Source organism: Seriola aureovittata, chromosome 16 (genome assembly GCF_021018895.1).
Source record: "Seriola aureovittata isolate HTS-2021-v1 ecotype China chromosome 16, ASM2101889v1, whole genome shotgun sequence".
Classification (NCBI taxonomy): domain Eukaryota; kingdom Metazoa; phylum Chordata; class Actinopteri; order Carangiformes; family Carangidae; genus Seriola; species Seriola aureovittata.
The window spans coordinates 19,202,981-19,226,775 of record NC_079379.1 but is presented as its reverse complement, the minus strand read 5'-3'; the positions used below and the strand labels follow the sequence as shown (position 1 = coordinate 19,226,775).

The window sequence follows — 23,795 nt, the reverse complement described above, 5'->3', positions numbered from 1 at the left end:
TGATACAGGGCAGGTCTCACGGTCACCTGAATTGATTGGTGAGTGCATGAGTTTCATTCCAATGCAATGATGATTTTTGAGATTTACTTATTGTTCACATCATAAACAAATGAACAAATATATGCACAGCAGTCCTAATTACCAAGGATGGAATTGTATGTATAAGCAGGACATGGACTTGCATATTCTGTGAATATGCTGTATGTGTGAGCTGATTTCACAATAACAGGTTTTTTTTATATTTCAACACCACAAAAGTGAGAAAGTCTTTTCCTGTGGTATTTTTATGGTTCAGTGAGACATTGAGAGCTGTGCAGCATCTCGCAGCATTGTTGGACTGAGCGCTGGGTTTAACAGATACTCGAGTGAGCCTCTGATCAGCTGTGAATTCTGTTTAACCAAGCAATAATGCAGGATAAGTAGAGTTGTAATGTTGTGGGTCTGGAAAAGTTATATCCGCTTCAAAGCAGATCCCACACCTAATTTCTGTTTTAAGATCTCTGGAGTAGCTACTTCTAAAAACTGCATATATATAATCATATATGTAGCTATTGTAGCTATTCCGCAGCGGCTTTATCAAATTAAATCCATGTATAGAATACGCAAGAAGTCAAAATGCAATTCGACACGGAAAATCGTGGAAAATAGCAAAGCGATACCGCACAGATCAGTTTACAGATTGAAGTGTGTATCAGTTAATCAGTTAAAATCTCAATTAGATGTATTTACCTGATGGGTGGGAGGGTAACCAGGTCTAACCAACCGGTTTGGTTTGCGTGGTTGAGGACCACAAGTGAAGTTGGTCACCTGATGGGAAGGTGTCACTTTACTGGCGAAATTCTGAGTTGTAGAATACATGGCTGTGAAAGGACAAAAGAAGTAAAGGAGGAAATAGTTGAAAGGACATTGGAAGCATTTACACTGTACCCGCTTTCTTGATGCAGTCCTAGTTTTAGATGATTTTTTAAGTATGCATAATCATTTTTAAAAGATTTATGTTGCATTGTAGACTTTTATAGAGACAATTACTTTCATAATGCGTGATTACATATACAGGTCATTTAGAAGCAGCAGTAGCGTTTGAATTTTCGCTCCAACACTCCAATGGATTTACATGCATTTAATTAGAGCGTTACAGAGCGTTTATTTTTCAAGTGTACTTGCAAAGTTTCCACAGTGGTTGCATCACTGCAACTTCTAAACACATTGTTAACTTGTCTTCTACAGCAAGACGTTCAAACACACATGCTGGTGTGTTTGAACGTCAGAATTCACACCGAGAACACTGCGGCCTCATGGTCCGCTCCCAATTTAGATATACTACAAACTTGCAGTATCAGAGACGCGACTCCTCCAGAGGCCACTGACTGGATCGTTATATTGAGGTGTCAGTACACTCAGATATGCAAATTTGATCTGGCAAGTCTGAAAACATAACTTGACAGATTGACTGTACACATTTACTTTCTCTGTGATGCCAAGTCAAACTTGATGGTAGACAAAGTTTGAAAGCAACTTTCACACATTTTCTAGTAGCAAATATGAACGTGGGACATCAGTGCTCAGTAAGGCATACTTGACTCGGAAAATATTATTTCAGACAGAAAACGGGGGGATTCATGAGAAAAATGTGATGTGATGATAGACGATGTAACCTCTTCTATACATTTCTGTTGGATCACTAATTTAAAATTGGCTGGATCACTTGTGTATGTTGTTAAAATGTCAATTTATGTTTTATGTCAATATCAGACCACCTCAGACTGTGCCAGAAATCTGTTAGCGTTCAGCGTTCAGCTTGATAAAAGGCACAGATTAATTGATGTCACGCACACTAACAATACCACTGGTGTGAGATAGAACACTAATCAGCTCAACTGCAGCCTCATTTGCGTCTGGTAGATTCCACCAAAATATCACGAGTAATTTGACAATGATATATTGATGTTTAAAAATGCTACACACACAACCTTTAAGGCAGCGTGCGTAAAGGGCAAGAGGACACGCTGAAGCCTTCAGCTTAGTAAGCATTGCAAAATAAATGCACTCAACCAGTGATGATCATCATGATGAATTCTTCATGTGGCCCACCATGAAACAGAATACCCACACACACACACACACACACACACACACACACACACACACACACACACAGCCCTCCTCTCTCTCTCTCTGAACACACAACTCCCAACACACACATGCTCTTGATAAAGATGCCAAAGTGTAAACTTACCTTTGGCTCTGTTAACGGTAACTATCTGCTGAAAGTTACAAGGTCTGGCTTTCTCCTGAGGGGCAGCTGCTTGCTTCATGCCTGCTTTGGCAGCGCTAGCCCAGGACCTGGCATTAACACCCACGCCATCTGCACCTGCAACTGCAATATGCACAGCAAGGGGGCGAGGATTAGTGCTATACCCATTTCACATGTACACTGTCTTGTCTGGCCTGTGTCATGTTAAGTGTGATGCAGGAGGGACGCTTAATAGAACTGTGTTCTTTGCTATTGCAAAGGAAATTGCAGCAGTCCCTGACTCAGGGGATCAACAAAGTGCTATTGAATCAACAGGGCTTTGCTATCAGAGAGTAAATTCTGTTATATCAGCACTGACTGCAAAGCGCTGGAGGGGTGCCAGCAGTATGTATCACATATGCACATTTATTGAGCAGAGCAGAGCAGAGCAGTCTCCAGCTACACCTGTGCACCTGTTAGAAAAGAGAAGGGATTTCAAACAGAACCAGTATAACCGAATCATATAATATTACATATATCTTATTATCCTCGCATAGAAATGTGATTAAATTATACATGATTTCATATTTACAGATAGGTATGACACCATTGCAAAGTGTGTAGGAGGTACTGTATGTACTGTACAAGCCACACTCCCGACCAAAATTAACACTGTGCACTTGAGTTGTTGTTGACTTAATTCATATCTGTGTCCGCTGTTCTGTTCTGCATCAGCGGCCCACTATGGAAGGCTCACCGTGTAATTCACTTTGCCACTGCACAATAATCCCTTCATTATGGAAACATTTTCCCACTGAGTCATCGGACTGAGGAAGTACTTCTCTGCAACACTGATGCAGAGTCACAGTGTTTTAACACCTACACAGAGAGACGCAATATTTGTGTGTGTGTGTGTGTGTGTGTGTGTGTGTGTATGTTTATGCATGTGGGTGGATTGAGATTGCGAGTGGCATAGAGCACGGCCCCCTGACCGGTAAGGTTGTTTTGATTTGGCTGTTTTGTTATTTCGAACAACTTCAGATCAAGGAGTTGGTCCAAAGTTCAGAAAAGTAAACAAAGTGGTGTAGCCGCGTGCTTTTGTGGCAGAAACACAAGAGCTTCATTAAATGAGTTTTAAAAATGGCTGAGGGAAAAGGGTAAAACTTTGTGAGCTGGACTGTTGCAAAATTTGCACTCAGCAAGTTCTGAGAGGCGGCGTCTCTTCCTGGGACAGGTGCTGCCGCCGCTCACCGGCCTTTAATTAGCCGAGTACGACGGTGTCATTAATATCAATAACACATTCTCAGACAGGGATGTCTCCGTGAGTTTGTGCATATGTAGCTACAGAGAGTATTGAGAATGGCATAGAATTATATTCATACAAACTGAGAGGAGAGGAGTGTAAAGAGCAAATTTAGACAGAGACACATGGCAGATTTATTACCTCTAGGAGGCGGTGGGTTGTTGGCCTTCATTTCCCCACAGCTGATGGTAGGAGAGTTGCGTTCACTGACCGAGCAAAATGTTTGAAGGTTCGCCACAGATTTCTGATCACCTGCGCAGATGGAGGAGACCTCATGGGGCACATTTTCCATCCTCCTCTGACGGGAAGCCCCACTCTCTTGGCGGACATTTGGTGGGCGAGTTAGCCCTCTTTGCTTCTTTGCATCTTTTGTCCTGAGATTCCCGTCACGCAACACACCCGATGCGAAAGGCCTCTTTGGGGGCTGGAGAGCTGGGAAGTCAGCCAGTAGGTCATAAGCCTCCTGCTGAGTTGCGGCTGCTGGTGTTGCATCGGTTTTTGAGTTTGCCTGAGGTGCTTCGGCTTTGCCTTGGACAGGAGCCTGCGCAGGGGTGGTCATTTTGCTTGCCAAAGTGGCAGTGGGGATGTCATGTGGGTGGAATGAAAGGGGAATCTCCCACTGGCCATGCATCTTCCATGAGGCTGGAGTCTCCATGGGACATGGGAAAATGCCAGACCTGATGGTGGCTAGTGGAGGAAAGTCCTTCTCTGTAGTATAAGGTGGGGAATCCTGCTTAGTGTCAGACCTTAATTTATCAGACAAGTGTGGAATTTCATTTTCCTCCCTCTCACAGTCACTGTTGTCACTCGCTGAGCCGTCATCGCTGCTTTCAGTGGCACAACTTCGCACCTCAGGTAGACTAACAAAATCATCATCACTGGCATTGCTGTCTGAGCTTTGTTTTATGTCCTGCTCATCTTCATTTTCACATGTATTCCTAGAAGGAAGTGGAGGGTCTTCCTCATCCTGCAGGTGCAGAGCGGCTTCTTCAGTGGCGCAGCAGATGGGATTCGTCGCCAGAGGTCCAGGTTCAGATGCACAGCTCTGTTTGTCTGTTCTGCTGATGGATTGGAGGACCCGAATCTTCTTCAGGGAATTTTCCACACTCCTTTGTTTATCTTCCACATCTTTCCCCTGACAGGACAGTGAATTATTAACAACGGAAAATATTTGTCATCATTTAATTAGCTGGTTTTTAATGAGTTAATGAAAACATTCTTATAGTTTTGGTTTGAAAAGCATAGAGTAAGAACACAGAACACATTAGCCTCCGTAAATCATAACGCTCACCAAATTTCTTTCCCTCTCTGCCTCTTCCTCTTCATTTAGTTTCATCTTGACTTCCATCACAGGGCTCAGTACCCATGCAGGCTTGGCAACACGGGGGTGTCTGCGGCCCGAGAGATAACGGCAAGGAAGGGTGAACTCAGTGTGGCATTGCTGCTTGTCCTCCTCACACTTTGTGCTCAGACTCAAATCATCAGTCTCTTTCTGCGGCTTCTCAGCCCTGGACAGAGAGAGAGAGAGAGAGAGAGAGAGAGAGAGAGAGAGAAACCATGTGGGAGTGTGGAGTTAACATCTTTTATGAGTAACAGAGCATCACACCAACGTCACTGCCTACGAGGTTAACTTGCTCGTGTAGACTTGTATTCAACATGTTTTCAATAAGAAAGTGAAAAGTCTGATAGCGGTGTCAGATAGTTTCACTCCAATAAAGTCAGTTGATATAGCCGTTTTTGCGAGTTTTACAAGCAGGTGACGTTTATTTTATATTCTTTTCTGTGGTGATCATGTAGAATAAAGATAAGGTCATTTGTATTATGAACACACACGAAACAAGTTTAATTGGAGGCACTGGCAGATTTGTAAGTCATATTTCAAGATGCAGTTGTCCACCACTTGGTAAAATGAACAAAATATGGAAAGTGAATAATATCATTCTAAACTAACTGGTTAACCAATAGGCCTATGAACAACATAGACACATAGGTTAACAGAAAGAGATGTTGGGTCCATGGCTCGCCATCTTGTACGAGTGGATGCGGCACCCGTCTCAAACCATGACTCTTTAATGAGGCTATTCTTTAGTCACCAGCCTGTCAAGCCGTGGTGCGGAACAGACGGTCCGGTGAGACCCGGGACACTTATGATAACGGAGACGTCACGGAAGCTCCGGGTGGCGGGTGAGCAGATGGTGTGCATTAACATTATACACTGGCTCTACGACCGCACAGCAGCACCACCTGATCTACACTGCAATGTTGGGATGTAGGTTAGAAATAGGCCTAACTTCTTATACATATGTCGATCAGTTCACCCACCATTTGCCATCGACTAATTTAAGGAAAGGTCAAACAGTTCAGGATGACCCTCTCCAATGGACCACTATTCAGTTGTTATAAAAGCCCTTCATTTGGGTTAGTGAGTTTAATACCACTACAGACATGATGCCTTATTAAAATAACCTTATTATAACTGCTTTACTACCAAATACAAAAGATAAACACCAGCCAACTACATTTTTCACAGACCAGGCAACCTAAAACGTGTTTTTATTAATGGTTCATGGCTGACCTTTAAAGCATTAGTAAATAATTAATAAACATGAATAAATCCATTATTCATTCTATATAAACTCTAATCCCTAATGTCTCAAATAAGACCATCCACAATCGTATCGATATTACCTAATCTGCACAAACGATATCAGAATTCCTAGAAATACAGTTAAAACGTGGGAGAATTTACAATCAACATCATCCTAAGGTCACTATGTTCTACTTTAAGATATTAGCTTCTATAATTAGATCTTCTGAGAAGCCAACCACTCTCTTGGAGAGGAAAATGAGATGATAACACTCTGAAGAACAAAATGATGAATAAAGATAAGGACTGAATGACCGTGCAATGGTATATGAGACTGTAAAAGGTGTAAAAACCTAGTGAGCTCACGACACAGTTAGGTCCATAGATCCATTTTGAGACACATTTCGTTGACAAATTGCAGCGAATTAACCAAGGCAATGTGATTGATCGTGACAGACTAATGTGTTTTATTGTGCATAATGGACCTGCCAGTGGTTCCTTCCCAGACTGTCTGTGTGCCCAACTCAGCCTCACCGGTGATGACTCGGCTTGCTGTCTGGAGGGGTGCCGTCTTCATCCTGCGATGTCTCCGTTAGACTCAGACCTCTGCCAAACTCCTTCCCGGCCTCTTTCGCTCTGCTCCAGATGTTTCTGCAGACACGATCAAAGTTGTCGTTGGGCGCCTGTGGATGGATCCAGGTGGAGCGCGGGAAGGGTGCAAATGCGCCCGCGAATTGTATTTGAGTGAGTTGCATCCAGTGATCTTGTGGTAGCATCATTTTCCTCCCTGTTGTTCACACGCATGTGCCTGTCAGTCTTCTCTCAGTGGTTTATTTCGAAGCTGCTTTATTATTCTTTTCTTTTTTTTTTTTTTTTAAATGAAACAGCATCTTGACAGGCTGTCATAGCAACCAGTTGAAATTCGAGAATGACAATTCAGTTGTAAATTAAACCATTTCACACTGTCAAACATTGTATTTCAGACTTTATCTCTATGGTTACTTCCTGCTAATGCCGGTAGCTGACATGGGTTATTTATTTTAGCAATGCAAATCCGACTTAATGAGTTATAATAACTCTCTAATGACTCTATAGGGAATGAATGAATGGCCATCAGATGTAGCTACAGACTCCACACACAAACTTGGACTTTCCTGTCTGGTTTCCTGAGGCTAAAGAAAAACTGAGTGCTGAAAACAGATGCAACATTATGTCCCATGCAGCACAACCTGATCAGGAGGGGCAGAAGTCTAATTTAATGTAACGGGGGAAGACTGTTTATGATCTCCATCATATATGTCGGGGTTGGAGGCCAACGCACATTTCATTATCCCAGACTGTTTCCAACGCAGGGCGCATTGCGGAAAACTAATTATACCGGTCATATGCAAAAGTGGAAATGACATTCAAATTTACTGGCGAGGGTTCCAGCCTGTTAAGCATCAATTTCACGTTTAGTGAGCAGGAAGTGGACATCTATGTTAAACTGCCGGGCAATCCGATGATTGGTCTTAATGGATGGAGACAACGGCCGCGTTGTGGGCCCCTAAATCTTACCATAACAAATTAGAACAAGGTGGATTTAATGCTTCATATACTATTATTATTATTATAATCACTATTATTATTATTATGGTGATTATTATTATTATTATTATTATTAATAACATCATTTGAGAAAGGACCGTTAATAGGATCAAAAGTCGGTTGTTGAACTGACCTACTGAGATGATCTTAATCATATGTGAATGGAGTAAGTTATATTTCCCAACACACTTTTGAAAATGTGGGTATATGACTGGAGAGAGAGAGGGAGAGAGAGGGAGGGAGAGAGAGAGAGAGAGAGAGAGAGAGAGAGAGAGGCGCGCAGAGAAGGAGCAGGTCTGCAGTCTGAATCTTGGCGTCGCACAGACCCGAGACGACGCTGTGGCCAAGCGCTGCGATACTGGGAATACATGCATACTGCATATTTCTCTCTACACAATAAGATCAGTCACTACACTCCAACCTTGGACGAGAACTTCTAAAAAGAGGCAATTTTTTTTTGGTCTTGGATCCGGATAAGCCACTGTGGCTCTCCCATCATCCGTTCATTTGAATCTCGGTCTAACGACGAGTTACAACGTGGATTATCGGCACCACAGATGCTGTTATTAACTGGAGATACATTAAAGAGAAGGGCAGACAAGTGCTGCGGGACAAACTGAAGGAGGGATCTCCTGGTTTTTTTCAACGTGTGTCAGGTGAAATCCATGACATATGTGGAGCGAACGAGGGATTTTCGTGATTTTTTACGCGTGCGATAGATCAGTGACCACTTGAATCACGTCTCCCCTTTGGGTTTGCCTTCCCTCCTTTTCCCCCCTTTAGGTGTGAAATCTATCTTCTCAGACAGAGACTCTGAACCCCTCGGTCCCTGCATGACATGGTTCAGTCCAGCTGCGAGATCCGAGCCTCCTCCATGCATTGGGATTTTTCTCAGCGCCGACACCGAGTGAATCTCCCTTTTCTGACCATCTGAGAACTATCGTGCCTGCCAGACCACAGAAAAAGCCCTGCCATGACCGCCGCTTCAAATCGGGACGGAGCAACGGGACTTGCGAGGAGACCGGAATGCGCATGCAGGAAAGGGGACGGAATACGGATTTTTGCTCTAATGAAGGCGGGAGTGCGGGCGCACCGTTGGAGCCGGGTGCTCTTCTTATATATGGGGCTACTGGCCGCCTCAGTAAAGGGTAAGTCCCCGTCTGTGCAGCTGAAGACATGCAAAATGCAGCAAGCTTACCCCCCACTCCACCGCCCACCCCCCCGATCCCCGACTGAATGCAAATCAGCATCAGCAACACACTCACGCACTCATCCTAAAGGCGCATTTAGGATCAGACTCGCTGTGATGTCGCTGTTCCGGCACCCAAAGTTATTAATAGAGGAGAGGTGGCTGGCTGGGTGGCTATTTTGGTGAGCGCGGATCCTCAGGAATTGCAAATGAGCTTCATGTCTATCCGTGACTCTGTTGATGCGTGTCACTAAAGGACTGTGTTAGGCACATTTTTTGAGGAACAGGGGTGGATGACACGAGCTGTGGGGATGTTTAAATAACCACCTTGTGCGAGTGTGGCTTCCCCCAAACGTTATAGTGCAGCATGAGGGAAATCAGTTGTGGTGGTCAAACAGGCGGCTGATTATTATGCTGTTCAGAGTCCAAATGGGGGTGTGTGTGTGTGTGTGTGTGTGTGTGTGTATGTGTGTGTCTGAGTTTCCTCATAGATAAGTAGCCGTTAAGATTCTCCACTTTCCCCAAGTAAACATCTATGAATAAGATTTTGTGCAGCTATAGTTTCTCACCCTCTCTTTCTGTGTGTGTGTGTACGTGTAGTCTACTTAAGCGTGCACGCGCGTGCATGTGAGAGGGAGGTAAGGGAGGATAGGCCTAATTAACTGACTCTGGGTTTTCTGTCCTTGATTAATTGCAAATGGAAATCTTGCAACCGGAGCTGGGCATTCAACAGATTATCATTACTATTCATTTACTTTCACGTCTTGGCAACCTGGTGTGTTTCTGAAAGGAGACACTAAGTTACTGATCCATGATTTTTTTTGTTTGTTTGTTTCTTTCTGTAGCCGTGGATGTTCATTACAAACAGCTCGTGGCGTTATTCAGAGCACAGGCTTGTTTCGGGGGGAAGAGCCTCAATGATTTTTAAAATTGTTCTTTTTTTTTTTTTTTGCCAACCCGAGCATGGGTCCTTTGGCGAAGAACGCCAACCGTTTTATCACTGTCTTGGCTCCTCACCACAGAATGGCAACTATATTTAGCAAAAGCCAAGAATACTGCCACGACCACAATATGAATTTGACAGTGAGTCATGGCTGTGTGTTCGCCCACTCATACCTTTGCTTGGACAACACATAATCCACGAGTGAGTGGAAAATGGGCACATTTTCAGCATCACCAAAGCACAGTGGGCCGTATCATCTCATACTGTATGAGTGCGGTTTGAGCTTTTACAGAAACGTCAGCTCTCATGTCTCCCACCACCTAACTCCCACATTGTCACCCACTTCTGATCAAACTTGTGTCATCAGCCACCCAGATGGTTTTTTGGTGAGATGTGAGTTTATCACACTCTCAGCTCAGTCCCCGATGATACTGACAAATCTCTCTTGACTTCTCCGTGGAGTAAATCTCATTGCGGCTGTAATCGTGGGAGGCTGCTTGTTTTATTTGCGTTCAGGGAGCTTTTTATTGCGCACTCTCCTGCCGTTTGAGTCTACTTCTGGAGCCAGTAAAGCGACTCTAACTTATTGCACATATTTACGAAGGGCAGGGAAGGCTAGACCATCTATCTAGTCCCTGTAACAACGTTTACTTTAAACGGTGTCAATAAATATGTTTGAATATCACACCCCGGCGTTGAGGTGGTCTAGCGCGTCCCTCGGTGGTGCAGCCACCAGCAGTTGCCCCATCCTCCCATTGAGCGGCACCAGAGCCTCACACTATGCTGGGAGGCGGAGCGCGGAGGGAAGAGGAGACCTGTGGTTCGTGGCGTTTCTCTACCCACCTACTTCATCAAACCAAAGCACGACTGGCCAATTATTGACCAACAGCGGCTGATACATGTGTGATGTTGCATGTGAGCCAACTGAAAACACAGTTCCTTCCCAGACTAGACTGTATTTGCAAAGCATCATTAGAGATATGTGTACATATGATGCTTCTGTGCTTTTATACTGTCCTCATTTGTCAACCGGTCTCTCTTTAAACCATTTCCAGCCTCCCTTGTAACCTTATTATCGTTCCCAAGGGCCACGCAGACAAAGATAGAGATGTGTGAAAGGCTTCTGAAAGAGAGATCTGAAGAGAGCGGTGCGCTGTCTCCATCGGATCAAACCAGCTGTCCCAGTGGACCCGTAGCTCAATAAGCGGTAATCAACCTCTATTCATTTAAACGTACATAGGAGAGAATGCAAAGGCCGGTGAGGGAAAGGAAAGGAAAGGAAAGGAAAAAAAAGGAAAGGAAAGGAAAGAAAAGAAAAGAGGAGGCAGATTGGGGATGACGTGTCTTTCCTTTTTGGTGCGTGTTTCGGCTCGACGGGTTTTAGATCATTCGTCAGCGGCGCATGAGACAGTCGCTCAGCATGTCCATTTACACGCAAGATCACGCGTGTGCGTCCTCCTCTCTCAGCCACGCTGTCCTTTATAGAAATGCACCGCGTTGTGCTCATGATGCAACTTGCAGTAACGTTGTGAGGACTGGAGGGCTTGATACCGCTTTCCTTTTTATCTTTTTTACTTCACGACATTTGCTTGTATTCGCACAGTCATGAGAGAGAAACTTTGTCTGTCTGTGTGTGTGTGTGTGCGCGCGCGTGTGCGCGTATAAGTCCAGGGGGTAAGGAGTGCGTGGGCGGGCGTGTGTATGCGTTTCTAGGCAATAACGCAGCGAGAAAGACCTTGGCATAAATTCAGTCTTTAACTTTCACAAATCAAGAAAAAAAAAGACAAACTCATATTTCAACATTTTCATTTCAAAGACCCTCAGGCGCAGAAAAAAAGGCCGCGGACCTTTAATTGATACGATTTTAATTGGGAACACTTATTTGGTGCTGGTGATTTAGAAATGACTTATCTAACGTCTTCACTGTACGTAAGAATAGAATTACATTCGAGTGAAATCTAATGGCTGGATGGTGACATTTTCAGCACCCCGGACAGCGAACAGGCGCAGCAGAGTGAGCCGCTGAGCTGAAGTCCTCTTCAACACCTTGGACAGCTCCTCCAGCCAACAGCCTCAGCACCAGCTCCTCAGTGGAGGGCTAGCTGGTTTCTGAAGTTGGGATTTCTCCAGTGTTTTCATGGCTTTCTAGCTCAATTTAGACCCAGGCGTCAGACTCGTATTTCAAAAGATAAAGTCATAAGGTTTCTGCAGTAAAAATGCCAAACATTTTACCAAGATCCAGCTCCTCCAATGTGAAGATTTGTTCCTTTTCTTTGTCTCATGTCTCATCTTTTGATGTTTGGACAAAACAAGATATCTGAACCCCTAATAGTGACATTCCCAATTTTTGCTTGGAACTGCTGAAGATCTTCACTCAAAGATCCATGTAAATTCCAAAATCATGGAGGTACTGTGTTACCTCATCCATAAAGATATGTGGTAGCTTGTGGTCTTGTTAGCACACTTGGCTAAAATTTTGTACTGACCTCCAGGAAGCCCTATCACCCCAGCATAACCAAACCTTCACACAAACAGGTCCATATGTTCTATTTACCCCATGTGTGTTTTGATTCTGACTGTACGGACGCCTCACTTCCCTTTTTTTTTCTCAGTTCTCTCCCACCTGTCTCCCTGCTACTCTCCATCTCAAATCCTCCAATATACCTGCACGCTCTGTTGCTTCCTATCTCCCATCTGCTCTCTACATTTACCGTTGAGCAATAAGGGAGGGAATGGGAGCTGAGAAACAGATGACATTATCTATTTACTCAAAACTGAGGAATGTCTGGAATGCAAAGTTGGCGTATGTTGCCATGATGTTGGTTTTCCTACTCCTGCGAAGGAGGAAGAGCTGTGTAGTGGAAGAGGGTGGTGGTCTTAAAGAGGTGTTACAAGGAGGGGAAAGAAAATAGCAAATCAGCAGCAAAGCAGCAGCAAAGAATTGACTGGGAGGGGAAATAAGAGGCAGAGAGGAGGCGACTGTTGAAGTAGAGTGGTGATAAGCTTACACCAGCTGAGAGATAATCTGGGCCCTATGTTTCTGTGCCTTTTGAGTGCCGGGTGATTTTCCTCTCTTTAGTAAATGACCTATTTGGAGGGCTCATTTTCTTATCAGGCATCAAGCAGACTCCTATTTCAACATCTAACAGCGTGTAAGTAAGCTTGTGGGCACATGTATGGGTGTGTTTGGATGAGCCTGTGAGTTGCCACCCCCATTCACTCTAGGATGATAATACCAAAGTGTTGACAAGCAGGTCATTAGCTAGCTCAAAAGGGGCCACTGAGAAACGGGATTTGTTTGTGTGTGTGCGTGCCAGTGCGTACGCAGCTTTTCACACGATGTAAATGCTTCGTCCTCGTGAGCAGCCCTTATTTCCCCGCCCACCTGCTGATGTGTCATCCTGCACCCGTCTCTGTCGTCTCCTTGTTACCTCCTCCCTCTACCTCCCTCTCAACCCGTCCCTCTCTCTTTTTCCATCCTCCTTTCTGGTGATTCACACTGTCATCTGTCTCCAGATGGCCAGAGCTCTGTCACTGTGCTTCGTCACACTGATCACAGCCACACCAGTGACACACGCTCACTCAGTAATTCATGCACACTGCAGACCCCCCCCCCCCAAAAAAAAAAGACATACATACTAAATACATTCATGCAGCCATTCACTAGTGTACACAGATTCATTGACTTTTACACACATGCACATGCACATACCTTTAACACAAACTGGATCATTAGACCTTATGAACTCATTGCTAGATGCACATGTGCCGAATTTCTTGATTAAAGTGGCACTCAATGAGATGATGAGGAACATCCAATTCATTTTCAATAAAGTTCAATTGCTTCCTCTGCTATTTCCTCTATTAAATACTTAACAACGGTAGGCTATTAGAGTTTGATGGTATTGCCATAGTGAAAGAGTTTCCTCATTAAATATGACGCATGCACATTCAAACCGTGGCATTTATATATCTGGGAGTCGATATTTCAAATCAAACACGAGCAGGGTTTCTTGGTGGAAAACAAATGGGAAGTACTTGTTTTCTTCAGATATGACTCTCAGCATGTCCCTGAGCATAGTATTAAATTAATAAATGTATATTTTGGCTGCTTTACTTATCCAGGGAACATGAATCTTGCACCGTTGCTCTGTTCTGGCGGTGCTTGTGCTTCACATTCACAACATACTCCTGTGAGCTCTTCTGTTGAACTGCAGCTATCTACTATTCTCATTTTAGTATTTTCCTTTAAAAAGGCTGGATGGTGCATTGAAGGTTATGGCAAGGTCTCAATGTCATGTTAATGATTTTTGAGGCAAAAGTGGTTTTCATTTAACTTTCCTGCCCACATTAACCAGGACCAGCTTGGTTGTAATGGTCAGCTACCAGATGTGCATACTGTATGTGCAACAGCTGTGAGGCAAGATATGTCAGGAAAAGAACACAAGGGCTTTGTCAATCTTCCTTGGATAACTAAAGGTAATAATAAATAATAAAATGAATCCCCTGAGCCAGGTATGGGTGCAAAGCCATAACACAGAAGTCTCAATCTTGATTCAGATTCAGCTCTTCCTGGTATTATCAGGCATGGAGGAATTTGCTCCAGCTACTGTAAATCCCCACAAACTTAGACAGATGTAGATGTCCTGTCTGTCTGTCTTGTACAGACACAAAGCTCAGGCAGAGGTTTCTTTAGCTTCCTGATTTACACTGTTCTTATCAGATATCAGTGATCCCAGAGATTGAAGATTAGGTCCTGGGAGGTATCTTGTCCTTGTCCTTGTCTTTTTTTTCCTTTTTTTCTCTTTCCTGTACCACATCTCTCTCTGTTCAACGTATAGGCAATCTGTCAGTGGTCTTTTTCTGGGAAAGAGGCAGAGTCATCATGTGGGGAGTGAGGGGAGGGGGAGTGACTTGTATTCCAACACTTGTAAGGTCCATTTTGAGTTTTGCATCTCGAGCATATTTACTTACATTCATATCTTGTATGGCTCAAATTGAAATTCAGATTACTAGGATTAACAGAGTGTGGCACTGGTATTTGTAGTCAGTCTTAATGGAAGACTGTTGAAGAATAGCAAGTTTAGATAATGGTTCAAACTTTAAATGTAGTCGGAGACTGTGATCAGTCTTGTGTGACCACTTATAAGACAGCAATGGCTGTTTTGTTTCTGTTTTTTTTTTAAAGAAATAGTTCAAAAACCTGCAGTGTAAAAAGCTCAAGTTGTGGTTTTATGGTAGATTTAGTGCTGGATTGTTTTTTTTGAGTGGGAGCAGCAACTTTCCGAAGTTTACCTCACGGTAACAACAAGAGCATCGATCCCATGAACTCTCGGCAAGAGAGGCAATAAAAGTAATTCCCAAAATGTTTTAACTGTTCTCACTGTAGCCATAATGATGCTATAGGCTAGCAAGCTTTTATCTGTCCGTGTAAAGTGTGCTTGCTTACACCTAATCACCCTCCAAGTGTCCAGTGTCCAAAAGCAGTTTAACCTAATGTTACAAGAGTTGTCTGCTGGCTCATGTAACGTGTTTTGCTGCCACGGAGGATATAAATTCCTAATGAGCGGAAATGAGCAGAAAACGTCTGCTGACGTCTTTTACTGCTGAAGTGGACCAGACGAAATTATCTGTCCAGCAAGACAAGAGAAGCAGTGTCCTTGAAAAGTGTCAGAGGACAGAAAACCAACAAGAAGTTTTGGAAAAAAACAGTCAAAATCTCTTATTTTAAGTCCTATATTTCAATAAAAATATCAACACTTGCTTCAATGCAACAGTTTCAAATCCAATGTGGTCAGCAGCGCGGAAATGCAATGTCTATGTATCATCATGGGACGTGGTTCCAATTTATTTTATTTAACATAAATTACAAACGAGTGATGCATGCAGCCCATTAATTGTGACTGTGGTCTGCAGCTGACACTCGGGGGGGGGGGGGGGGGGGCAGCTCAGATCTGAGTTGAAAGGTTAAAGTGTGCTACAGTAAGTTGAAGTGAGGCTGATTGATCGTCTGCTGCTCATCCATCTCACTGTGATGGATACAATAGTCCTGCTGGGATGGTCATGACCTGACCTTTGGATCGGTCCTTCCTCTTGGGTTTAATATCTACCGCTTGAGAGAGGATCAGATGTTCATGATTACCTGCTCACACACTAACACACATACATACACACATAGATCAACATGCTTGTCCGGGATGATCGTCTCATGTATTAAACACATCCATAACTGCATTACCACACTTCCTGTTGACGCTATTGATTGGTCAGAGTCGGGACAGTGTAGTCATAAGCGTATATATGTGGCAGGGTGTCGTTAAGATTGACCCTTCAGCCTAGGTTGAGTCTAATGTATCTCAAAGAGCCTGGCTGTCAGATGTGAGCAGAATGAAAATGAGGTGATAATTGACTTTCACTGTTTCGCACATTAGTGTCACATGTAATTGTGCTTTCTCCCATAAGTGGCAGGGAGACTGGAAACCTGAAAAACTGAAATTATATGAGGCATGGACTGTAAGTGTTCATGAGTGTGTGTGTGTGTGTGCATGGCTTTGTGGGGGCGTGTATATGTGTGAGATTAAGTGTTAAGGCTTACCTGAGCAATGATAAATAATTAAGGAAAGGGATTTGTCTTCATATATGTTCTCCTGTTTCCCTGTTGTCATGGAAACAACATACAGCTTCTGTGACAGTAGCCGTGAGTGATGCTCTTCTGTCCCCTTTTTCTCATTTCTTTTTTTCTACCTCATCTTTCACTCATCAATACAAATGTGTTCACAGGCAAGAACATTTAAAAAACAAACACAAATATACATTTCTCCAGGTGTCCTGCCTCACACACTGTGTGTGTGTGTGTGTGTGTGTGTGTGTGTGTGTGTGTGGGAGGCCCTTTTTTTTTTATCACCGCTGAATAAAACTCCCCCCAAGACAGGGGTCTTTCTGAAAAGGAAGAACACAAACCGTAACATGCCTTTGACTCTGAATGGGCTATTTTCTATTGATCAGCTTGAAGCCTCACTGCATGGGTTGCTGAGGAGCTGGTGTTGTTCACAGCAGCACAAACATTACTGTAGGGCTATTTGAATTTATTGATAAGAGGGATTGAGGAGAATAACAGGAAGAAGAATACACAAAACAATAATATCTCTAAAATGTTTGTGTACTAGAATTGGCTGAAATTGTGTGGAAGCACGTGGGTGTTTTTTTTTTTTTGTTTGGGTGGGTGGCTAGGTTGCAGGTCGTTTTGGTTGGCATGCTAATATCACTGGTTAAATATGACCCAGCTGGAGAAGACCCCCCCCCCCCCGCCTTCTCTTCCTCTCTGTTTGAGAGAACACAAGCTCCATTGTGCTCCAGCGTGCATGCACTCATGCAAGTGTGCATTTCTGCATACATGTCTTAGCATACAGCCACTTTCTTGGGTGCTTTAATCTTCGGCTACAACTTTGCACGTGGGTGTTGTTTGTGTTCTTATCCCCACACAATTCACCCTCCAGCTGTGTTGCCGTGACAATATGTTTTTGTGTTTTTTCGCAAATGTGTGTGTATTAACTATGTGTTGCCATGGGCGTCAACAAATCCTTGAAAGAAATGCCAGAGCCTGAGATGAGAATGTCACAAATGGGACAACACCACATCGAGAGCAGTGGCGTTGTCACCGTGGTGGAGGCATGTGTTCCCTAATTTACAGTTGGGAGTGAATGCTGGGAAATGCTGTGTTTGCTTGAGCATCCTCTCTGTACGTGTTTACACGGATGAATATTTTACTTCACGCTTTCATGCAGCAGGAAGCCATTCCAAGCTTCCAATGTGGACCATTATAGAAACGCGAGCTCCATCTTTCTGCCCTTTTAAGGAAACAACATTTACCATTCAGCCCAGTGGAAAGAACCTGTGATGGAGGGGGAGGGTGTGCTAAGTGGGAGCAAACCTATCACTAGTGCTTTCCACTGCATTTGGCTTGTCTGTAATGGCAGACGGTGTCGTCCTGGCCCGGACGTTAGCCTAATGTATTGAGGCGAGTGGGATCGCTGAGCTCAACCATTTCCATTTTAATGGCGGCCATCTAGAGGTTAATTCGGATATGATGCGGTCAAGGCGCACATACGCGCTGACACGTCAAGAGACAAATAGTGGTGCTGAGAGGATCTATGGGGCGGAAGGGTTTATCTTCCCACCAGGGAGGCAGTTATTGACAGACTCACACACACACTCACACACACACACACACACACACACACACACATACACATTTGGTTGTTTGAAGTTTACTCATGGGGTAGGTTATACGTGATTGTTGATAGCTTTGTTTCACAATAAACCCAAAGGGGACTCACTTATTTGGTTGGAAATTATTCTGTGTTTTTTCCAACGGGATGCTCATTTTCTATGGATATAGCCCCTGATGGACTACATATATGAAGGCTTTATGGTTTCTCTTGAGAATAAGGAAAGAGCTGAACTCTGTATTTTATCTACGTGATGTGGGAGAAGGCAGTGGGGTTGAATATGGAAAGGCAGCTTATGGTCCTGTCTCGTTTTAATGGTTGAGTGCATGAATCTTGTGACTGAGGTTTCCTTAGATATATTCAATTCAATTCAATTTTATTTACACAGCAACAAATCATAAAATATGTCTCAGGCTGAGCGACTGTCTGCCTGGACCAGTTGGGTTGAGAGGAGAGGAGTGGGGGGAGAGGGGAGAAAGGGGGTGGCGGGAACAGCTGTATGCTGTGTGCTCTGAGACTGGATGTATAAGGATAATAATTACAGTGATACTTGAAGGTGTAATTTTGTCATTAAATATACTGTACATGTTAGGACTACAACTGTAACAATAATATCCTGTTGCATCCATTTATCATTTCAATGTTTTCTTTGGTGTTTTAAAGCTGCATGTTGAAATCCCAACATTCCAAATTCCATTCTCTTCAGTCGTATTCATCGTACACAGCGTAAGATGGAAAACATTTGTATTACTGAATGCAAGCATAGGATGGTCCAAAGGCAAACTTGAATTGTAGATGAGGAGATGAGACACAGGCGGGGAGGAATAAAGAAAAAGAGAAGTCCAGAAAGGAGATTTGCAGTTCTGTATTTCTACTTTTGTTTGCGTCTTTATGGTATTATGTGAATGTGATGTTAGGATTATGTTCACCGAGATGAAATTTCCTCCCTTTGAGAGTCACTGGAGCTGGCGTAATTGTATCCCAGCAGAGGGGTTACATGCAGATATGTGACGCTAAACTCACCCTGGGTATAGGGATTACACTCATACATGTGCAGACAACCGATACCTCTATACACAGACATGTGTGCACACTCGCCTCACTTCACACTCACATGAACAAAATACACATTCACACACACACACACACACACTGCTGAAGTATCCCTCCAAATAGACCTCTTGGTTTAGCTAACGGTGCAGATTAAGCTCTGTCTTGCTATGAATGTGACACTGGTGGTCTGTGACCTCAGCACAGGAGGGCAACGAGATACAGAAAATAGGTAAAAAGGAAAAAAAAATCTCTTATCCCATGTAGTCTTCCTATTCTTTCCAACTCATTTACTCCCATTGGCTGTTGCTCTTCCTCTCGTTGACCTTCTGACATGTTCTTTCTAGCGCACTTTCATTTCCCCCTCTCTCCCTTTTCCCGCTGCTATTTTTTATTTCCCCCTCAGTTTGTCCCTCGTTTCACCTTTGCTTCCATTGTTCCTCACATCACGTCTTCTAAATCTATTTTCTCATGCGTCCATGCAGTCAGTTAGTCAGTCAGTTCTATGTCTCTCAGTCCACCCTACCCCCCACTGCCCGTCACCGTCGCCGCTCCCCTTGTTCTCCTTTGGTCCCTCCCTGTCTCCTTCCTCCACTCAGAGGGTTTGCTGTCCTGCCGGAGTACAGCACAGTGACCATCGATTCATCAAAGTGTCACAGCGCACTGCAGCAGCACTGTAGGCTCGCTACTAAACAACTGCCCTGGCAAAGCAAACAATAGCACCTGCACACAAAGACACAAACACACAGACACACACACACACACACACACACACACACACACACACACACACACACACACACACACACAAACACACACACACACATACACACACGCAGATAGAACCTGGAGTGCTGCCCCAGCAAGGTCACACTTCTCCCTGTACACCTATTTGGCGGCGTGCAAACCGGAGTTGGTTAGTGCCAAGCGGATGCTGCCAGTGGGGATAAGCAGTGGACAACATATCTGTTGAACATCCACAGATATCAAGCATAGTTAACATTCCATTACAAGCCAATGCAAACAGTTCCCATAGGCATGCTGTGGGATGAAATACCACTACGGCAGGTTTGTAATTTTCCCTAATTGCTGAAACAGCACATATCCTACTATTCCACATCCATAATGGTTAACCTGAACTTACACAACTTGAGAAAATATGACCTTTCTACCTTGCCGGAGGTCTAACTGGACTAAAACAGCATGGCCAGCAGTCTGTTTATGGGGTCTTTATGGTGTGTCAGTGGGGTCAACTGCAGGATGGGCTCTTCCGTGTAGATTTACACTGAGGGGCTTCAGAGTAGGTCACCAGCTCCCAGCAGCTAATTTCATAATGCACCCTGGGCGAGGCTTAAATAATTCAACCAAGCTCCAAGTGCAGGATCTACTTCATCAAAGGCTCTGGGTTTTCACAGAACAGAGAGTAGATTTACAGTACCTTGGTTAACCTCAGCCGCACTTGTATCTCAAGTGTTTTGTAAGTAACTGTGCAAAGAGCCAAGGAGAATATGAATTGGTATGACTCCTCAGTGCAGCATCTGGCAAACACCCCCGTTATTACCGCGTAATGTGAGAATTAAACTCGGAGATGCTGTAAATCGGCTCTTAATGTGCGCAAAAGTGCATTCTCAAGTGAACTTTGATGTGTCTGTTTTTGTCCAGTTCAGTTCTGAGCATCCATTTTTCGGCAAGGACAAAATGTTTCAAGCTGCAGCCAAAAAAGGCGACCTCTCTCTAAAAGGCGATACCTTGGTCTTTTATCCCAAAGTGTCATTATCGATTTAAGAGTCGGTCACTTGGCACTGGTATTTGGCCGAGTTCCGGCAGCCACAGTAAACTCTCCGTTGTGAATTATTATTGTTATTATTATTATTATTATTATTATTATTATTATTATTATTATTATTATTATTATTATTATTATTATTATTATTTGCTGCACTTAATTGTACCCATAAAGCATGGAGCCTGCTTTCCTATAATTGACAACAATAGTAACGATTCACCTTCCTTAACATCCCTGGTACTGTTTTGTAATTCAGCCCAGCCCATGTATCCTAACTCATTGCCTATGTACAACGGGTTACCAGACTACTCTGACCCCTATCAAGCTCTGCCATCAGGCCGCTGTATGAGCCATTGATTGGCATTTGTCTGATAGAGGCCTCGTAATGAAGGGGATGATGAGGAGATTATTGACCAGGCTGTGTATATGAAAATCAGGTAGGAGAGGTGGATGTGGAGGTTTTACCTGGATATTAGTATTGACCTGATGGTAATGGCGAGGGTGGATGCTCACTCGCTGGGCCTATTTAAGGGCTTTAATGAAAGATGTGATGGAGATAGCTCTCGCTTTGATCTTTTTTTATGCTTTTCTCTCTTGTTGCTGGTTAAAGATGAAGACGGAGAATAGACTCTGTGATGCTCAGTTATTTTCAGCACTCTATACAGTATATAGGTCATATCTGCTTACTGTTAATCTAATTTTTACACTACTTTTTTTCATCCCATCCCATGGTCTCGCCGAAGAATTCATTGTAGCACTTGCAGATCTCAACAGCAAACAAAGAGCCGAACTCTCAATGCAAAATTATAGACCTAGCTTAAGTGTGTTCAAGTGGCCAGGGTTCAAGTGCACACACATTAGAATCTTTTGGAAAAGGTCAAGCACATATGAAGCGCTGAAAAGTGACGGGTAAGAGGCTCCTGCCTGGTTTTTGATGAGACAGGCCCCGGGGAGTCAACAGTGGCATGATGGATATACTGTGACTGGAGATGCTTTTATCCTCCTGCTGCTGCTGATGCTGATGCCATCCAGACAGTCTGGATCTATACCTCCTGACACTATCTCCCCTTTTTCCCCCCTCCCCTCCCAAAGAAAATGTATTGTGATACAGATTTGCTGCGCTACCTGGAACAAAAAGCTAATATTGGTTTTGTTTGTTTGTATGTGTGTGTGTGCGTGTGTGTGTGTGTGCGTGTTTGTGTGGGTGTGTGTCTGTGTGAGTCAGCTAATGCTTTTCCGGCAGCATTTCAGGATTCATGAACACGGTGATGTGGCACGTAGCCCCTGAAATCTTAAACACCGTGCTTGATTATTGCTGTGAAAACAAATCCAGCTCGTCTGGCTAACCAGGGATTATCCATGTCCATGCTTAAGTTTTTTTTTTTTCGTCATTTCTTTTCTTAAAAAAAAAACTGTTTTTATTTATTTCAGCTGTGAGTAAGACTGAGAGGAATAAAAATTACTCCTTGTTATTTCTTACCCGTTGTCTCTTCATGCTTGGTGCCTTATTACCTGTAAATCCCTGCTGGCTTTTCAGACATGAAGCATGTTTCAGAGTGAAAATTTGGACGGATTTTGAGCTTTGGGATTGCGCTACCCATCAAATAGTGCGCACAAAGTAGCACAGAATCTGTATGTTTTACAAGCATTCAATAATTCAATGATACTCACATTCCCCCCTGGAGGGATTTAACAAAGCAGCCTTCACTTTTACATGTTTCAAAGCTGCAATGTGTTTACTCAAGATTCTTGTTTTTTAATGCATTGTTTTAATGCCCTCAAGCAGTTTAGCTCATTTCCATGTATTGATTTATCACATGCATTTACACAGTTATGAGTACGGATATAAATGAACAAAACCAAAATCATATCTACTGTTGCATTGTTTGTGTTGCTGAATAATGTGGGTTATGCAGATAACAGATGTCCTCCTAATTACATTTTAATCAGGCTGCATTATGATTCAGGTTTTGTGGCTGAGGCAAACAAAATGAAAATACAGATCATTTGTATAAATAGCATGTATTCCAGCATGATTTTCTAATTTAGCTCCTCTCTGAGGATATTTATTTATGCAGGTTCCTTTCATGTGACCACAACCTGACTTTGTTTCTTCACAAACCTCGTCACATTCCCGCTGTCTTAGTTCAAACGCTGTAGCACGTAGGGCTACTTATTGTGAGCGATTGTCCAGCGTATCCACATTTCATCCGCTTGTCACCTGTGAATGGCAGACTGACAGCTGGCTGACTGAATTAACTTTCACATCAGCCTTTTTTGATTGGAGGAGATGACTATCATCACTCAAGATCAAGTGAGTGTGTTATTAGCTTTCGATGATGCTATCCAAGAAGATATTAATTTGTGCATCAACACTGACAACATACAGAGCTGCACAAAAATATGAGTGCAGTTACATATCAGTCCACATTAGTGACTGATTATAACTATATCCCTAACATTGATTAAAACTCTCAGCTGTGCTCCGATCGGTCACTTAGCTCTTGGATTCAAAACAGACATCCTTAGAGCTCACCTGCTACGCATCCACCCCACACTCTGTACTGATAGATGGCAACTTCTTAAAATGTAAGATTGAAGGCAGTGTGAGTGGCTGTTGAGAAACATACAAGATGAGTACAATTAATGTAGTACTCAAATGTCTGTGTCTCTTTTTTTGTGTGTGTGTGTGTGTGTGTGTGTGTGTGTGTGTGTGTGTGTGTGTGTCCTCTCCTCCCCTGTTGCCCCCTCATCTTCTCTCCTCCAGCTGTGTCATGTATTAACGTGGGAAACTATTACTAATGTGGTGAAAGGGCCGGTGAGTGAACAAGTGTGTGATGATGGAGGTGGGGAAAGATGGGAGAGGGTGAGCCATTTAGCACTGCTATA

The 23,795-nt window shown here is 43.5% G+C and overlaps 2 protein-coding genes across 4 annotated transcripts in view; one reads left to right on the top strand and one right to left on the bottom strand.

The window, feature by feature from the left end:
• Positions 1-7,520, bottom strand: part of LOC130183365 (uncharacterized) — a 24,824-nt gene extending 17,304 nt beyond the window's left edge. For all 3 annotated transcript variants that reach the window (XM_056398680.1, XM_056398681.1, XM_056398679.1), the window contains exons 1-5: positions 6,658-7,520; positions 4,828-5,044; positions 3,678-4,671; positions 2,237-2,377; positions 730-860 (exon numbers count right to left, since the gene is read on the bottom strand). In XM_056398680.1, the coding sequence (XP_056254655.1) occupies positions 730-860; positions 2,237-2,377; positions 3,678-4,671; positions 4,828-5,044; positions 6,658-6,902 (1,728 nt within the window). In that variant the 5' untranslated portion in view covers positions 6,903-7,520. The remainder of the gene's footprint in view (positions 1-729; positions 861-2,236; positions 2,378-3,677; positions 4,672-4,827; positions 5,045-6,657) is intronic.
• Positions 7,521-7,971: 451 nt separating this feature from the next.
• csmd2 (CUB and Sushi multiple domains 2) overlaps positions 7,972-23,795 on the top strand; it is a 227,600-nt gene continuing 211,776 nt past the window's right edge. Inside the window, exon 1 of the mRNA XM_056398872.1 lies at positions 7,972-8,858. Within this exon, the coding sequence (XP_056254847.1) occupies positions 8,684-8,858 (175 nt within the window). The 5' untranslated portion in view covers positions 7,972-8,683. The remainder of the gene's footprint in view (positions 8,859-23,795) is intronic.